The sequence below is a fragment of the Nilaparvata lugens genome, chromosome 7, assembly GCF_014356525.2.
Source record: "Nilaparvata lugens isolate BPH chromosome 7, ASM1435652v1, whole genome shotgun sequence".
Taxonomy (NCBI): Eukaryota; Metazoa; Arthropoda; class Insecta; order Hemiptera; family Delphacidae; genus Nilaparvata; species Nilaparvata lugens.
In genome coordinates this window covers 51815022-51829827 of record NC_052510.1, presented here as the reverse complement: position 1 = coordinate 51829827, position 14806 = coordinate 51815022, and the positions used below count along the sequence as shown (strand labels likewise).

Here is a 14806-nt window from a genome sequence, read left to right as displayed (position 1 = left end):
AAATATAGTACATAATTTATCAATTAAGCTTATCAATCTAACTGATCAAACAATAAAAACTAATCGAAAAGTGAGTAGACTGTTTTGATCCGGCACACGGATATTTGGTTTTGTTTTCATTCCTTTTGAATTCTGTGTTATGTATTGATAGAAATTAAAGATTCAGTTTTGAACTGATAAAGTCGAATTTGAATTCATCCCGATTTGAGATCGACTGAAAACGTAATTCGTGAAGTTTTATTAGAGCTATGATTGAGAATGCTAAAAAATTGTAGAATAAGCTATGCACCACGCTGATCAGACTTTTCGAAAAAGTCTAATGGTTTTCCGATGTTTTTACTGCAAAGGCTATAATATGATGCCATAATGTTTGATATAGTTTGATTCAACTAATCAACCCAGACAACTCTCAGTCTATTTAGTACCCGTGTCCAGGCCCGTTTTATTTATCTAATAGCCCGTGTGTATTTAGTTGGTGGTGGTCCAAGTCAGACTAAAAATAAAACAATCTTTAAACTTTATATTCATTTACTTCATTTATTGTACAAAACACTACAATCATAATATAATTAATACCACGCAGGAAAAACTAGGATGAGCCTGTAACATCTCTCACCAAATTTTTTATAAAAAGTTTATCACTGCTTTGCCTCTTAATTTTCGGTCCAGGAATATTATTTAAAAAAAATTAATTTTGGAGGTTGATGTAAGAAATAGAATAAATAAATGTACCATAGGAAACAATTAATTGAAAACTTGAGAAATATCGATCTTATTTGAAAAGTAAGTATCTATTATACTGGATTTCCAGTGATTAGCCTTAAAATTACCACCATTGTGCGTACCAATCAATAGTTTCAATCCGAGAATCTTTCAACTAATAGATCATGACTACTCGGCCTATGATGATGAGCGACTGTCTCCAACCATATTTGTTTTCTCAAGCAAGCAGAGTGTTCACTGAGCCAACTCATATGAGTGATGATTTTAGTGAAGGGCCGGTTTCCGAGCTCAGTATTTAGCTAAGTTCTAGACTTTAAACAGAGTCAGAAAATTGGCTTTCCGAAACGAGGCGTAGTTGTAGTTTTCTTGATAATCTTTATTTTCTCATTTCTATATTGGAAACGTTTTTTCTTGACAAAATGAAACATTCCTCAATAATTCAAAACTTTACTCTTTTTTATTTTGCGTTCAATTTTCTAGTTTTACGAAATTCAATTTGAACGTGGCTCCGTTTCGGAAAGCCAATTATCTGACTCCAGCTGTTTAGGCCCGCCGCAAAGTAGACCCACGCTAATCCACGAAAAGCAACCCACGCTGTGGGATGTTCTGTAAACCATTGCTATAGAATTATTCATAATCAATCAGCTGACAAGTGGATTATTCATTGCATGTATTATTATCATTACACAGATGTCTGGAGAAGCCTAGCAATGGTTTACAAAACATCCCACGGCGTGGGTTGCTTCTCGTGGGTCTACTTAGCGGCAGGCCTTAAAGTCTAGAACTCAGCTAAATCCCGAGTTCGGAAACCGGCCCTAAAATGATTCAATGGTTGATTCTAAAGGTGCATTTTCGTTATTGCGTAAACTTCCGCAGTCGACGACGACAAGCATTGTTGACATTCATATTATCCAAATTTCAAGTGTGCTAGAACAGCTGATATATTAGGTCTATTATTATAACTTTTCATTATTTGTGTTTATCATTCAAGAATAAAAACATTTCTAATAATATCAACATATTGCCATTTAAAGATATAAAAAAGCATAAACTCAACCTTCTCTATTAAAACATAATTGAACATAATATTTTAGGTTATTTAGAGAAATTGAAATCTACCCAATCTGAGATCCTCATCCTGTCGTGGTCGACGACGGCATTTACGCACAAACGAAAACCCAGCTTAATTTAAACTTTTGGTTTTACTAAACTTAAATACGCTCCAAAGCATTCATACTGTAGGCGAACTTTTACAATATTCTCGAGTTAAAAATAATGGTTAAATTATGGTTCTCACTCAGTTCAGGTTCTCCTAGTAGTCTATATTGTGAAGAAAATAATCAATTATAATATTATAATGACGAGTTAATTTACTTCACCAATACAACACCTCGTCATGAATTCTGCAAAAATAATTTTTTTTTCATACTTACTCAATTGCAGCTGTTTTCCATGCATTAAATCAAGCCGGTAAACAGCTGTTTGCAGAACAAGAAAACATGTAATTTTTATTACAGCATACTATACTGTAAAGAGATCATAATGTTTTCTTTACAGTCGAGTATGTTAGGACTCTACTGAGTCCTAATAACATCTGAGTGATTAATATACTAACTCAAATAATTAAAGAACTCATTTAAGAATTTTCAAGTTATAAGAACTCATCTGAAATCTTATAATTTAGGCCTTTATCATTATTTATTTGAGCTCGAAGGGTCTGTCTGTTATGAACTAGGCGCTACGGGCTAGGTCATGTTTATAGAATGCAGTAGCTCGAACAGCAGCAGGTAATGGTTTCTGTTTCTCAGCAATATTATTCTTTCTCAGATTAGTATGACAAAAAATATTGTACGTAACTAGTACGGTAACGTATTTACCGCATATGTATGATAATTCTGCCCTCAACTACGTTTCCGGCAGAAACAATCATACTTATGCGGTAAATTATGGTTACCGGACTTGTTACGTGAATTACTATTAATTTAAAATCTCAATTATTCAATTATTAAAAATTCAATTATTTGCAAAAATGGAAGATACTAATGTTTTTGTGTGAGCAGCAAAGCGGCCTCCCGTGGAGGAAACATCCAGTTTTCTGCAGTCTCTGTTAGCCAGTCATGGACCAAACTACCTGGAAAAACTATTCGGAAGCAAGGCAAGGGATGCGCTGGCTCCTTTGGGTGGCGTCGATAAAGTTGCCATCACACTCTCAGGTATTTCACTCCAATTCACTTCAATGTAGCTTTGCACACTGCAATAGAAATACTAAAACAAGAATAGTATGTTGCGCCAAGTCAAGCAGTTGAACACTACTTCAATCATGGAGTTAGTGTATTCAAAATAGCGTCATTCGAAGTGGCGATTTAATTGAAAAATATTATAAAATATATTTCATAAACTGCATTTTATCCATCCAGATTAAACAACAATGTACAGTCCGAGTCCTGTAGCTTTGCCATCAGCGGAGAGCCACTAGACTACAATACTAGCCGTTCAAAAACATCGAATATCTGTAGGGAGCTTCCTCCATCTAGGGATCTAGGTACTTTACTTTACTTTAATTTTCTTGTCCGTCACAATTATTAAACTGCATTAAGGTAGCAACGATCCCGCAGTATATGACACGTCAAAGTTTAATCTAATATCTACCATCCTTCATATTTCAACACACTTACTAACTCTGGAGCTTATGTTTTTTAAAAGTAGAAATATCACCCCGCGACCCATACCTTGCCTATATGCCGTTTTAAAATCACTGAAAGCAGAGCTATGGAACGCGTACTATACAGTAAGTATAATTAGCAAAACAGCAATATTCTAGGCATATTACTGTAGTGTACACAAGGGAAAATATGACGCAGAATACACTATTGAAAATTTAAGAATTTCTTCAGTCAATTTGTTAACTGTTCCTTGAAGCTCAAATGACGGTTTCGAAATAGCATGACAGATTATAATATTTTTGAGTGTATGGACTCTAAAGGCAATGATAGTGTATAGCTAAGGATAGTGTATACTATATACTATTCTTGCTCTAAAGGTGCGTACAGACTTTCGCTCTGCTCCGCAATCGAACGTCACTCTAGCAGATCGATTGATGATCGACCGGGGAGCAAGAGTGGAATGCGAGAAGATCTCCCGTAACGTTCATGATCGGAGCGACTGCGGAGCGTGCGTGGAGCGATTGCGGAGCGTTTTGGAGGCGCGTATATCTGTACGCACCTTAATACCTTACGAATTGGCTTATTCACACTCTGTCATATAGATTTACTAAACCAGACACTGTGATATTATAGAGAACAAAAATTAAGCAGAGGCTACTCAAATTACGTTACTTTATACAAGTTAATAGGAATTCAGAATATGGATTGAAAAGGCAGGAGTTATGAATATAACATATTGAATGGAATACCTGTTGATAGCTTAGTGACTATATGAATGAATTCAGTCCTGTAGATTTTTTTCGAGAATACTGTTTTTTCAAATCAGTTGAAAAAATTGGTTATCAAATTTGATCCGAAGTATTGAAATTGAATTTTCAACAATGATAGATAACAATATAAATTAGGATGTAGGGCTGGGCTGGAAGAGAAGGCGCTCATCCAGTACATTTTAGACCGGCGCCTATGTAGTGTGTTACTTTACTGAGTCATAACTCCAAACCAAATAAGAGTACAATTATTTCATATTGTAATGATTATTGGTCTCAAATTTTTTGAAAACTTTTCGTTTGAAATTCACATTTTATTTTTCACAGGATTGATGAGAACTCAATTTTATAATTACCTCAACCATCCAGTTTTTGATGCGTTTGAAGCTATTTTTCAGAGAACCGCCATCACAAATATCTTTTTCAATTTTATTGTAATTGGGTTTTACTTTTTCTGTCTCACTTTTATAATTTTCATTTATTTGCTTGGTTTATTTTTGAAATGTAGAATTAATACCTGAAAATACTGTATGTCAAGTTAGAGTGGCAGGAGAGCTCACAGACTGTTTCGGGGTGGCGCGTGGCTTGAAGCAGGGAGATGGATTGGCACCAATCCTCTTCAATTTGGCCCTAGAGCACGCTATTAGGAGGACTTCAGTGGATAGGAGTGGCACATTGATGATCAAGTCAACACAAATACTTGGATATGCTGATAATATAGGCATACTTGGAAGGTCTCTTGCAGCCGTGAAAAACGTAGCATTGGAGTTGGAGCAAAGCGCATCAGAAGTTGGTCTGGAGATCAATGTCAACAAAACTAAAGTATTCAACCAATCAAGACATAACAGGAATCGGCTTGGACCATTTCTGGAGTGTGGTGGGAAGAATTACCAAGTAGTTGACAATTTCACGTACTTAGGAAGTTGTGTGACCAATTGTAATGAAGAGCAAAAAGAAATTCAAAAACGTATCCTTGCCGCAAATCGCACATTTTTCTCATTACTGAGCATACTCAAGAATAAAAATGTACACCGTATATGTAAAATAAAGCTCTATAAGAGTATAATAATAACGGTGGTTTGCTACGGTAGTGAAGCTTGGACCATCACAGCCAGAACAGCGGGTATCTTAGATGTGTTTGAGAGAAAAATTCTGAGAAGAATCTATGGACCGGTTTGCGAGGATGGACAATGGCGCATACGTACGAATGCTGAATTGAAAGAGCTTTATGCAGAGCCCCAATTATCGGCCCACATAAAATTGATGCGCCTCCGATGGGCAGGGCATGTGCAAAGAATGCCTGAAACACGAGTGCCAAGGAAAGTGTTAGTTGGTCAGCCTGGAGGAAGACGACCTGTGGGGAGACCAAGGGAGCGATGGGAGGATAGAGTGCAAAAGGATGCTAATGAAATGTTACAATTGAGGGGATGGAAGAGAGCGGCGTTAGATAGAGATGGATGGAGGCGTATTTTGGTTGAGGCCAGAGCCCGATTTGGGCTGTAGCGCCATTGGAGAGAGAGAGAGAGAGAGAATTAATACCTAATTAATTAACAAAATATTTCATCTCAATCATTAAATTTCATTATGAATATATTGAAAAATATAATTTCCTGCTTAATAAAATATAATTAATTATTTTAAACGAGTATGAACAGTTAGTTTTGCATCAATAAACCTGTCAGCTACCGTTTATAGAAGGCATTGACAAGACAGAGGTTCGCAGCGTTTTTCGCCTATCTTCCTCTACTGCCGTTATAACGTGGACCTCACTATATAGGTACTCTGGAGCTTGTTTTTTGAAAGTAGGAATATCAGCAAACCATACCTTGCCTATATGCCGTTTCAAAGTCACGGAGGGAGAGCTATGGAACGCGTACTATATACTATACAGTATGTATACTTAGCAAAACAGCAATACTCTAGGCATATTACTGCAGTGTCCACAGGGGATGGCTATGACGCAATTGAAAATTAAAGAATTTCTTCAGTAAATTTGTTAACTGTCCCTTGAAGTTGGAATGACGGTTTCGAAGTAGCATGACAGATTATAATATTTTTGAGTGTATGGACTCTAAAGGCAAGGATAGTGTATAGCTATCTAACTATATACTATTCTTGCTCTAAAGGTGCGTACAGACTTTCGCTCTGCTCCGCAATCGAACGTCACTCTAGCAGATCGATTGATGATCGACCGGGGAGCAAGAGTGGAACGCGAGAAGAGCTAACATCTCCCGTAACGTTCATGATCGGAGCGATTGCGGAGCGTTTTGGAGGCGCGTATATCTGTACGCACCTTAATACCTTACGAATTGGCTTATTCACACTCTGTCATATAGACTTACTAAACCAGACACTGTGATATAGAGAACATAAATTCATCAGAGGCTACTCAGATTACGTTACTGAATACAAGATGATAGGAATTCAGAAATTGAAAAGGCAGGAGTTATGAATAGAAAATATTGAATGAATTGGAGGAAAAATATTTTAGTTGAGAAGAGGAAAACCTTCCTTCACAGAGGACGAAAGATGGTAACTTAGTTATGAATGAATTCAGTCCTGTAGATTTTTTTCGAGAATACTGTTTTTTCAAATCAGTTGAAAAAATTGGTAATCAAATTTATTCCGAAGTATTGAAATTGAACTTTCAACAATGATAGATAACAATAGAAAATGAGATGTAGGGCTATAGGCTGAAAGAGAAAACGCCCATCCAGTATATTTTAGACCGGCGCCTATGTAGTGTGTTACTTTACTGAGTCATAACTCCAAACTAAATAACAGTACAATTATTTCATATTGTAATGATTATTGGTCTCAAATTTTTTGAAAACTTTTCGTTTGAAATTCACATTTTATTTTTCACAGGATTGATGAGAACTCAATGTTATAATTACCTCAACCATCCAGTTTTTGATGCGTTTGAAGTTATTTTTCAGAGAACCGCCATCACAAATATCTTCAATATTTTTCAATTATATTGTAATTGGGTTTTACTTTTTCTGTCTCACTTTTATAATTTTCATTTATTTGCTTATTATCCTCAATCAATTATAGCTCTGAAGAGGGAAATTGTCAATCCTTCTAATGAGTCATGAATGTGAAAATTTTTTGTAATTGAATTTTGTCATTATGAGTATAGTCCTCAATCACAGTTATTGTTACCGCTTGTGTGTACAGTATCTGATATTCTCACTTCAAATTACTCATCATATGAGAATCTTGTACGGTAGAACTCCAATTATCCGAATCAATTGACCCCATTCGATTATAGTCACACATTCGGAAGGTTATAAATTTATAATTACCCTAGAAAACAGGAAATTTAGATAATAAAAACCCCATTTGAACTATAATAGTATTATTTACTTCAATTATAGCCTGCTAAATACTTAACTGTATACTGTAAACTTTGATAAAATAGTTTCGATGCTTTTTGAACATACCGTATCTGATATTCGCAAAAATTAGCGGTAATTTCGCCATTTTTCTTCTAAAAGCGACTCGGATAATAATTGGAGTTGTACTGTACTTGAATACTCATCATCACTTGAAAAGTAACGGTATTCGAGTTCAGAGTTCCTTATTCTTCACCAGTTTTTGGTGAATGAAAATAGACACATCCATCTGACACAATAGAGGTAGAAATAGAATAAATGAAAATCAAGTACTCTTTTCTAAAACTGTTTACTTAGGACATGTTTCGGCTATGATGCCTTTATGAAATAATTGAAAAAATAAATTGCATTTTATCTAATTGTTCAATTACTTGATAATGGAATCATGGCCGAAACATGTCCTAAGTAAAAAGTTGAGTACTTAGATTTTCATTTATTCTATTTCTACCTCTATTGTGTCAGATGGATGTGTCTATTTTCATTCACCAAAAACTGGTGAAGAATAAGGAACTCTGAACTCGAATACCGTTACTTTTGAAGTGATGATGAGGATTCAAGTACAGTACAACTCCAATTATTATCCGAGTCGCTTTTAGAAGAAAAATGGCGAAATTACCGCTAATTTTTGCGAATATCAGATACGGTATGTTCAAAAAGCATTAAAACTATTTTATCAAAGTTTACAGTATACAGTTAAGTTTTTAGCAGGCTATAATTGAAGTAAATACTACTATTATAGTTCAAATGGGGTTTTTATCATCTAAATTTCCTGTTTTCTAGGGTAATTATAAATTTATAACCTTCCGAATGTGTGACTATAATCGAATGGAGTCAATTGATTCGGATAATTGGAGTTATTTTTTATTTCTATTCAAGAGTAGCCCTAACGAAAAAATACAATAGGTACTATACAGTTAGTTTGGCGTTTGACATGATAGAAGAAAAACTGTTCAGAGTTTAAGTTGTATTTTTTATCATCTATTCTCTATTTTCTTCCTGTGATGATGATGATTGAATATTGAGCTTTATTTTTGCAGAATCACAAACAATCGAAGACTTTGGAGCAGCACTTCACCTTATGAGATCGGACCTTGAGCATCTACGTTCTGTATTCATGGCAGTGGAGAACGGCGACCTTGGAATGTTGAAGAGTCTTGGAATCAAGGATTCAGAGTTGGGTGATGTCAAATTCTTCCTGGAAAAGCTTGTCAACACAGGATTTCTAGATTAGATGCCCTACTTCCTTTCCAACACAAGAAGTAACACCATTCGAGAGATAGGCTCCATTTTTTTTTTTTTTTTAAATTGAGAGATGATTCTAAATATTTCTTGATGTGATGAGAAATCACACAACTGTTGAACAGCTAAAATCACATTTCTACATGGGAAATCATAAATCAACAAGATGAGTGCTCCGTATGAAGATAGCCATATTAGGAATCAGTATTTGTATTACTGAAGTTTCCATTAATTTCTCTTCGAAAATAGCAATTGAAAAATTAATATTGTTCAATGAATGAACAGTTGAATCATTGAACAATTGAATATTGAACATTAATAATGTTCAATGTTTATTCGTCTATTCGTCTGTAACACTTTGTTATTTATGTACAACTGGTTGATCACATTTTCATCATAAGACGCTGTTTCCTTCAAAGAGTTCAATAAAAACGATTGGAAAGTAACCAGACCTATAAGCTATTCTTACAATAATCGAGAACTTATTTTGGAAACATAAACCGAAAGAAAAAATATCAAATTATATTTTAAAAAGTTTGTTTTAAATGCTGATCATGCAATGATCAATCACAATCATTTTGACAAGAATTGAGTTTTCAATATAGTTAGCCTGTTAATGATTAGGCTACATAGATCATACTCATAGTTCCTCAATTTCTATAAAATTCATCAGATAAATTTCTAATAACTCCCAAAAAGCTTTCCTTTTACAAAGTAAACTGAGAAATTTGTTTGAAAAATACTAATTCAATGGAGTTTCTATAAAGTCATATGCAGCACTCATCCTAAAGATGTAATTTATTGAATCATTATGAAGTTGTTAATGATCTGTGAGTTGTCTATGATTGGTACGGTATGGTATTGTGTGATGAAGTACTGTTCCTACCCTCAAATATTTTTCGAAAGGCTGTTAATCTATTCTCATGCATTTATTTTCATTTTTTAACAATTCACATGACATTTCTCATGGTATAATATCTGGCCTGATACGAATTGGAGAAAAAGGTATGAGTATGTTTGACTATTATAGGCCTACATTATTCATTTTTTCAAATCATAAGTGCTATCAGGTACCCAGATTCTCATATGCACTGACAAAATCCATATAGAGAAGTATAATGATTAGATAATTATAATAGTTAAACAAGAGGAAAACCTGGATGATCTATGCCCAATATATATGAATAATCTAAATTCGAATTGATCAATCGGCAACTCAAATGTTTATTCATTTTTTTTTGAATAGCACCTTAATAAAATCATTAAATATTATCAAAATTAACATTCTATATTAACTATTAATACTGATATGTTGAATAGTATGAGGCGACAATGTTCGTTAATAACTTGCAGTATTTATTTTATTATAATTGGTGTGTGCATTTATTTTTATAAAAAATTGTGATAGAATATTTTTTGAATTTCAACCCATGAAAACTGATAACACGATCGTTGAAGTATTTCATAATATTTTGCAAATGAGTAATTGATACTGAATGGTATTTCAAACGGTCAGAGAAATAAAAAAAAACAAACTCAAATTAAGATCACTTACAAAAGATTTACAGAAAAAAATCAATTCACTTACTCTCAAGAGGATCTGTATAGGGGCTAAGGATGAGTGATATTTATAAAAATTTTGGATTTCCAAACGTTTAAACTGTAAATAATACGTATTTCTAAGAGTAAGGAAATTGATAAATATCAACCTTATCTTTTAATCTTATATCTGTAATATAATGATATTGTCTTGGGGCTATTTTCTTATAAATGTGTATTTATTATTCTTATCATGGTATGAATAGGAACAATTTCTTTCATCTACCCTTAGACTAATGAATGTAATTTTAGACATATATCTAATGAGAATGAAAATAATATGACTGTGCATATGAAGGGCCAAACATGTATTTGAAACTTGTATCAAATTTATAAAGTGATCACTTAATTGTCTTGGATACGAGCTCTCTTGAAAGGGTATGATTTGATTATTTTATATTGATTGGTCTGATTTGAATCGACTTGATTATATTAAATATGAGCACTTTTGAAAGAGAATAAGTGATTGATCTGATTTGAATTGATTAATTATGCTAAGTTTCAAGTAATTGGAACGTCATTCTGCGGATTATTCAATCTGATGGAAATTGTCTTGGAGAAAGGTTTATTGAGAGGAGCGTGTTGATTCAATGTGCAGCCGAAGTATTTTTGAAAATATTGGAACTTACATCTTGAAATATTTTTTGCGAAATTGATCAGAAGTCAGCTAATGGTTTTGCAACATGATTTGATGGAACAGATTTGAAAAATACTACAGTTTATTCCTCCATATTTCATGAAGTGATTTCAAATGCATTTATGGTGATTTCATGAAACAATAAACGATCAAATTCGAGATGTTGAGAGTTCAAGTGCAACAGCAAGCATTAAAGTGAGAATGAGAAATTTGTCAGTTTACAAAAAATATGAAACAAGTCTGTAATGTTTTTGGCTCTTTATAGCACATAAATAATGTCTAGATTGATATCCTAGATAACCGCAATAAGTATGATTATAGTGGAAAGTACACTATTATTCACTATATTGGCTAGGAGAAACGAAACCAATACATATCAACACATATCGAAGGAGAAATAATACATATCAATATAGTATTAATACAAAACATATTTTATATGCAATTTATTATGATAGCTATTCATATCACTTGAATGTTCAATATTCTAATGTTATTTAGTAAATTAAGTGTCATATAATTTACTCCACATTCATATTCCATGGTCGCGATGTTAAAATCACTACTGTATTCTTCAAAAAAGATAGGTGAATATAACAATTCATAACCGTCCAATTATATGTGTCAAATTTATTCTCAACATATCAAAGATGATACAGTTAGTTATGCAATATAACTGATAATATTATTGTGAATTATTGTTCTACTCCAACAAATTTACAATTTGTACTTCTCAATTCAGCATCACGTAGAACTGTACAGATGATAAACTTACAAAAGTTAATGCACTGGACCAATGAATGTAATCCATCAGACAACAAAATACATTTCTATCAAATGAATTCTACTGTTTTAGACATTTTCATTCTACTTTACATTCTATAGACTCTAGAGTAACTAACGAAAATTTAAAAAAATTATGTTTCCAAACTTATTTGTGTGAAAAGTGAGAAAAATATTGAAAAACTCGTTCGAGTTAAGTCGTTCACATAGAAAGAATATGGAAATATGAATTAAGAGAGTGCTGATATGAACTACATACTGGCTCACCAATGTTGTTATTTCATCGCTTTCTACATTCCAAAAGTTAGAGGAATGGTCGAAACTGCAATAAAATACAATTTGGAGTTTTTCTATTCAATAATAATCTTTGGATAAACGTGTTCCAGAGCAGAAACAGTATGAAATAAACTTCAATGATTCTATTTACCTATATTTTTCATCCATTCATCATTTCCATATATTGTAATATATGCCTAGGATTAAATTATTTTTTCTCACATAGAGAATCAAGCTATCTCTAAATATGTAACTAGATATTTATCGATGGTTGATGAATTTCATGAATTGATATAAAATATTATTTAAAAACATTGAGTTTAGGAAGATATATATTAATGGTTGACTCTGTTTCAAGAGTAGATTAGACATTATCGAAGCCTCATGGAATGTCAAATGTCTGTATGGTTTTGGGTAACTGGAGAAAGTCCCTCTTGAATGAAATTCTTTGTTTGGGACACATGGGCAACTAAACTTAGTTTAGCTGCATTCATAAGCAAATTAATAGCTAAAAAAGATAAACCGTATTACACAAACAAGTTCATTCAAGGCTTGTGTGTAAATTAGAAAATTATATCTTTATTTGAAGAAGACCAACTTCCTAATAACAACTAGCAATAGATTCTAGATAAACTCTAACTCTAATTCAATTTGCAAGAGACAACATCATGTTCTGAGGAACGGTATTGGAGTAAATTTTGTTGAAATATTCCTTGATAGAAGATTATTAAAAACTGAACGACTGAATATCAAGTTTTTAGTCTTATGAATAGAGTTTTGGATTTCGTAATTTATTTTTCAAACCAATCCTGAAATTATTAATTTATAGTCAATCAGAGCATGACGTTTTAACAGTATTGTTAGCAATTATTATAGGAGGTGAGGTATTGTGCCACGCTAACATATCACTAGATCTATTAACAATGCAACATATCAATTTAGTAATAGGATAATTAAATATTAAGATTATGATTGAATATGGATTCGGTGTATTCAAAATGTTTTCAAATTCTAATAACAGAAGGTGAATCAATCAATAAATGGAAAACGTTGGATGAGATTTACCAACCCTTAATCACTCATGCGGGCTTTTGAAACCTCTCAGATTCATATTCAAAAACCACAGGTGCGATTTTCTCAGAACCTTCAACCTAGAATCCTAAAATGTTATGGGGGTTAACAATAGAATCATAAATGTTGATGAGGTTAAGATCATACAAGGAAAATATTGTCTTAAGTAACTACAACTCTCTATGCGAGCAGGCCTACTTGAAAGTCCATGAATGTTAACATAAAAAGCACTGACTCTCGTCTTATCAAATCAGTTTTTTGTAGAACTTGCCTTTCTTTTCACTAATATATATTTGTGAAATCTGAAGTGATCAGGTCTACAGGTAGTGGAAGATAAAAAATGTAATGAGTAATCTTTGTAACAAAGACACATGTAGTCTTTGGAGTCACTTCATTGTGCAAGTTGAATACATGCTATGATTGCTGTGCTATTTCAGCAGCAGTCAAATATATTTTCACAGTATTTTCCAAAAGAATGATAATTAAAATATCTAGTGATTTCTTCATATGTTTCCAGCAATGAAACATGTGGATCTTACCTGTTTACATTGTTTTACAATCTTACCTGTCTTACATGGTTTCTCTAGATTGAAAAATATTGGTGAGTCTTTAAATTTATCATATGAGGCTATAGGAAGGAATAAGGGTAGGTTTAAAAAATATAAAAAATTTAAAAATTTCACAAGTTCTTTCGTCTATCTTGAAAGTCTTCGTGAGTGATCAAGGGTTTTTGATTTTTTAATGCTATCAGAATCTTCAATGATAGCTAGTTGTTAGATTAGAAAGAGTCAATCAAATACTGAGTTGCTAACTAGCTTAGCAGTATATATAATAATCACTTTACATCATGTTAATTAGTTATTAAATTTGTATCAAATAACAAAATGATGTATAGTGAAAAACAGTATTTCAAATATTGAACGAAAAGGATTTTATTACTTTTAATCAACTGGCTTTTCTGATACTCTCCTATAAGGAATATTATTCATGAAGCCTTTTGCTGAAATATAAAAAATAGATTGACTTCAGTTGTAGATTATCAGAAAGGAGAAGGTACAACGTGAGTGAAACAGAGATTCAAAGAGTCAGCCATTGCCCCTATACCTGACCCTTTTGATGTTTTATTCAAGTATATAATATATATTTGTAATATTATGTAACAAAATTCAAAAGGCGTAAATTTGTAAAAAGTTATTTTCTCCAAATTGAAGTAAATGGAATATTATGAAATGAGTTTGGAGTTCGATTATTTACATCCTTACATCCTTTTTTATAGGTACCTATTCAAGTAAAAATGGCTAATAATAATTATTACTAAACGAAAATCCAAATTAATTACTGTAAATCACCCCCGAAGACTTTTGCTACTGCAAATTCGGGGGTGATATACAGCATTTCATTTGGATTTTCGTTTAATAATAAATATTAATTCATTAGCATTTGAATAAATGCAATATCTCAGTAATTTCTATCTGTGAATATTCCTCTCAAATAAAAATTTACTCTAGGTTGCACAAAAATCAATTAAATTTTAACCCTGATTAAATGACAGTTGAATGCCACGAGAACCAACGAGAGAAGCGGGCGACGTCTTTAATCAGCAGTTAACCATTCTACAGAGTGTTTCAGAAGTAGTGTCGAACATTTTAG

General features: G+C 32.8%; 1 protein-coding gene across 1 annotated transcript in view; it reads left to right on the top strand.

Annotated features, from left to right (window-relative positions):
- LOC111054456 (IDLSRF-like peptide) overlaps window positions 1-14390 on the top strand; it is a 78045-nt gene extending 63655 nt beyond the window's left edge. The window contains exons 3-4 of the mRNA XM_039433061.1: window positions 2784-2936; window positions 8589-14390. Of these exons, the coding sequence (XP_039288995.1) occupies window positions 2784-2936; window positions 8589-8782 (347 nt within the window). The 3' untranslated portion in view covers window positions 8783-14390. The remainder of the gene's footprint in view (window positions 1-2783; window positions 2937-8588) is intronic.
- The last annotated feature ends 416 nt before the right edge of the window (window positions 14391-14806 follow it).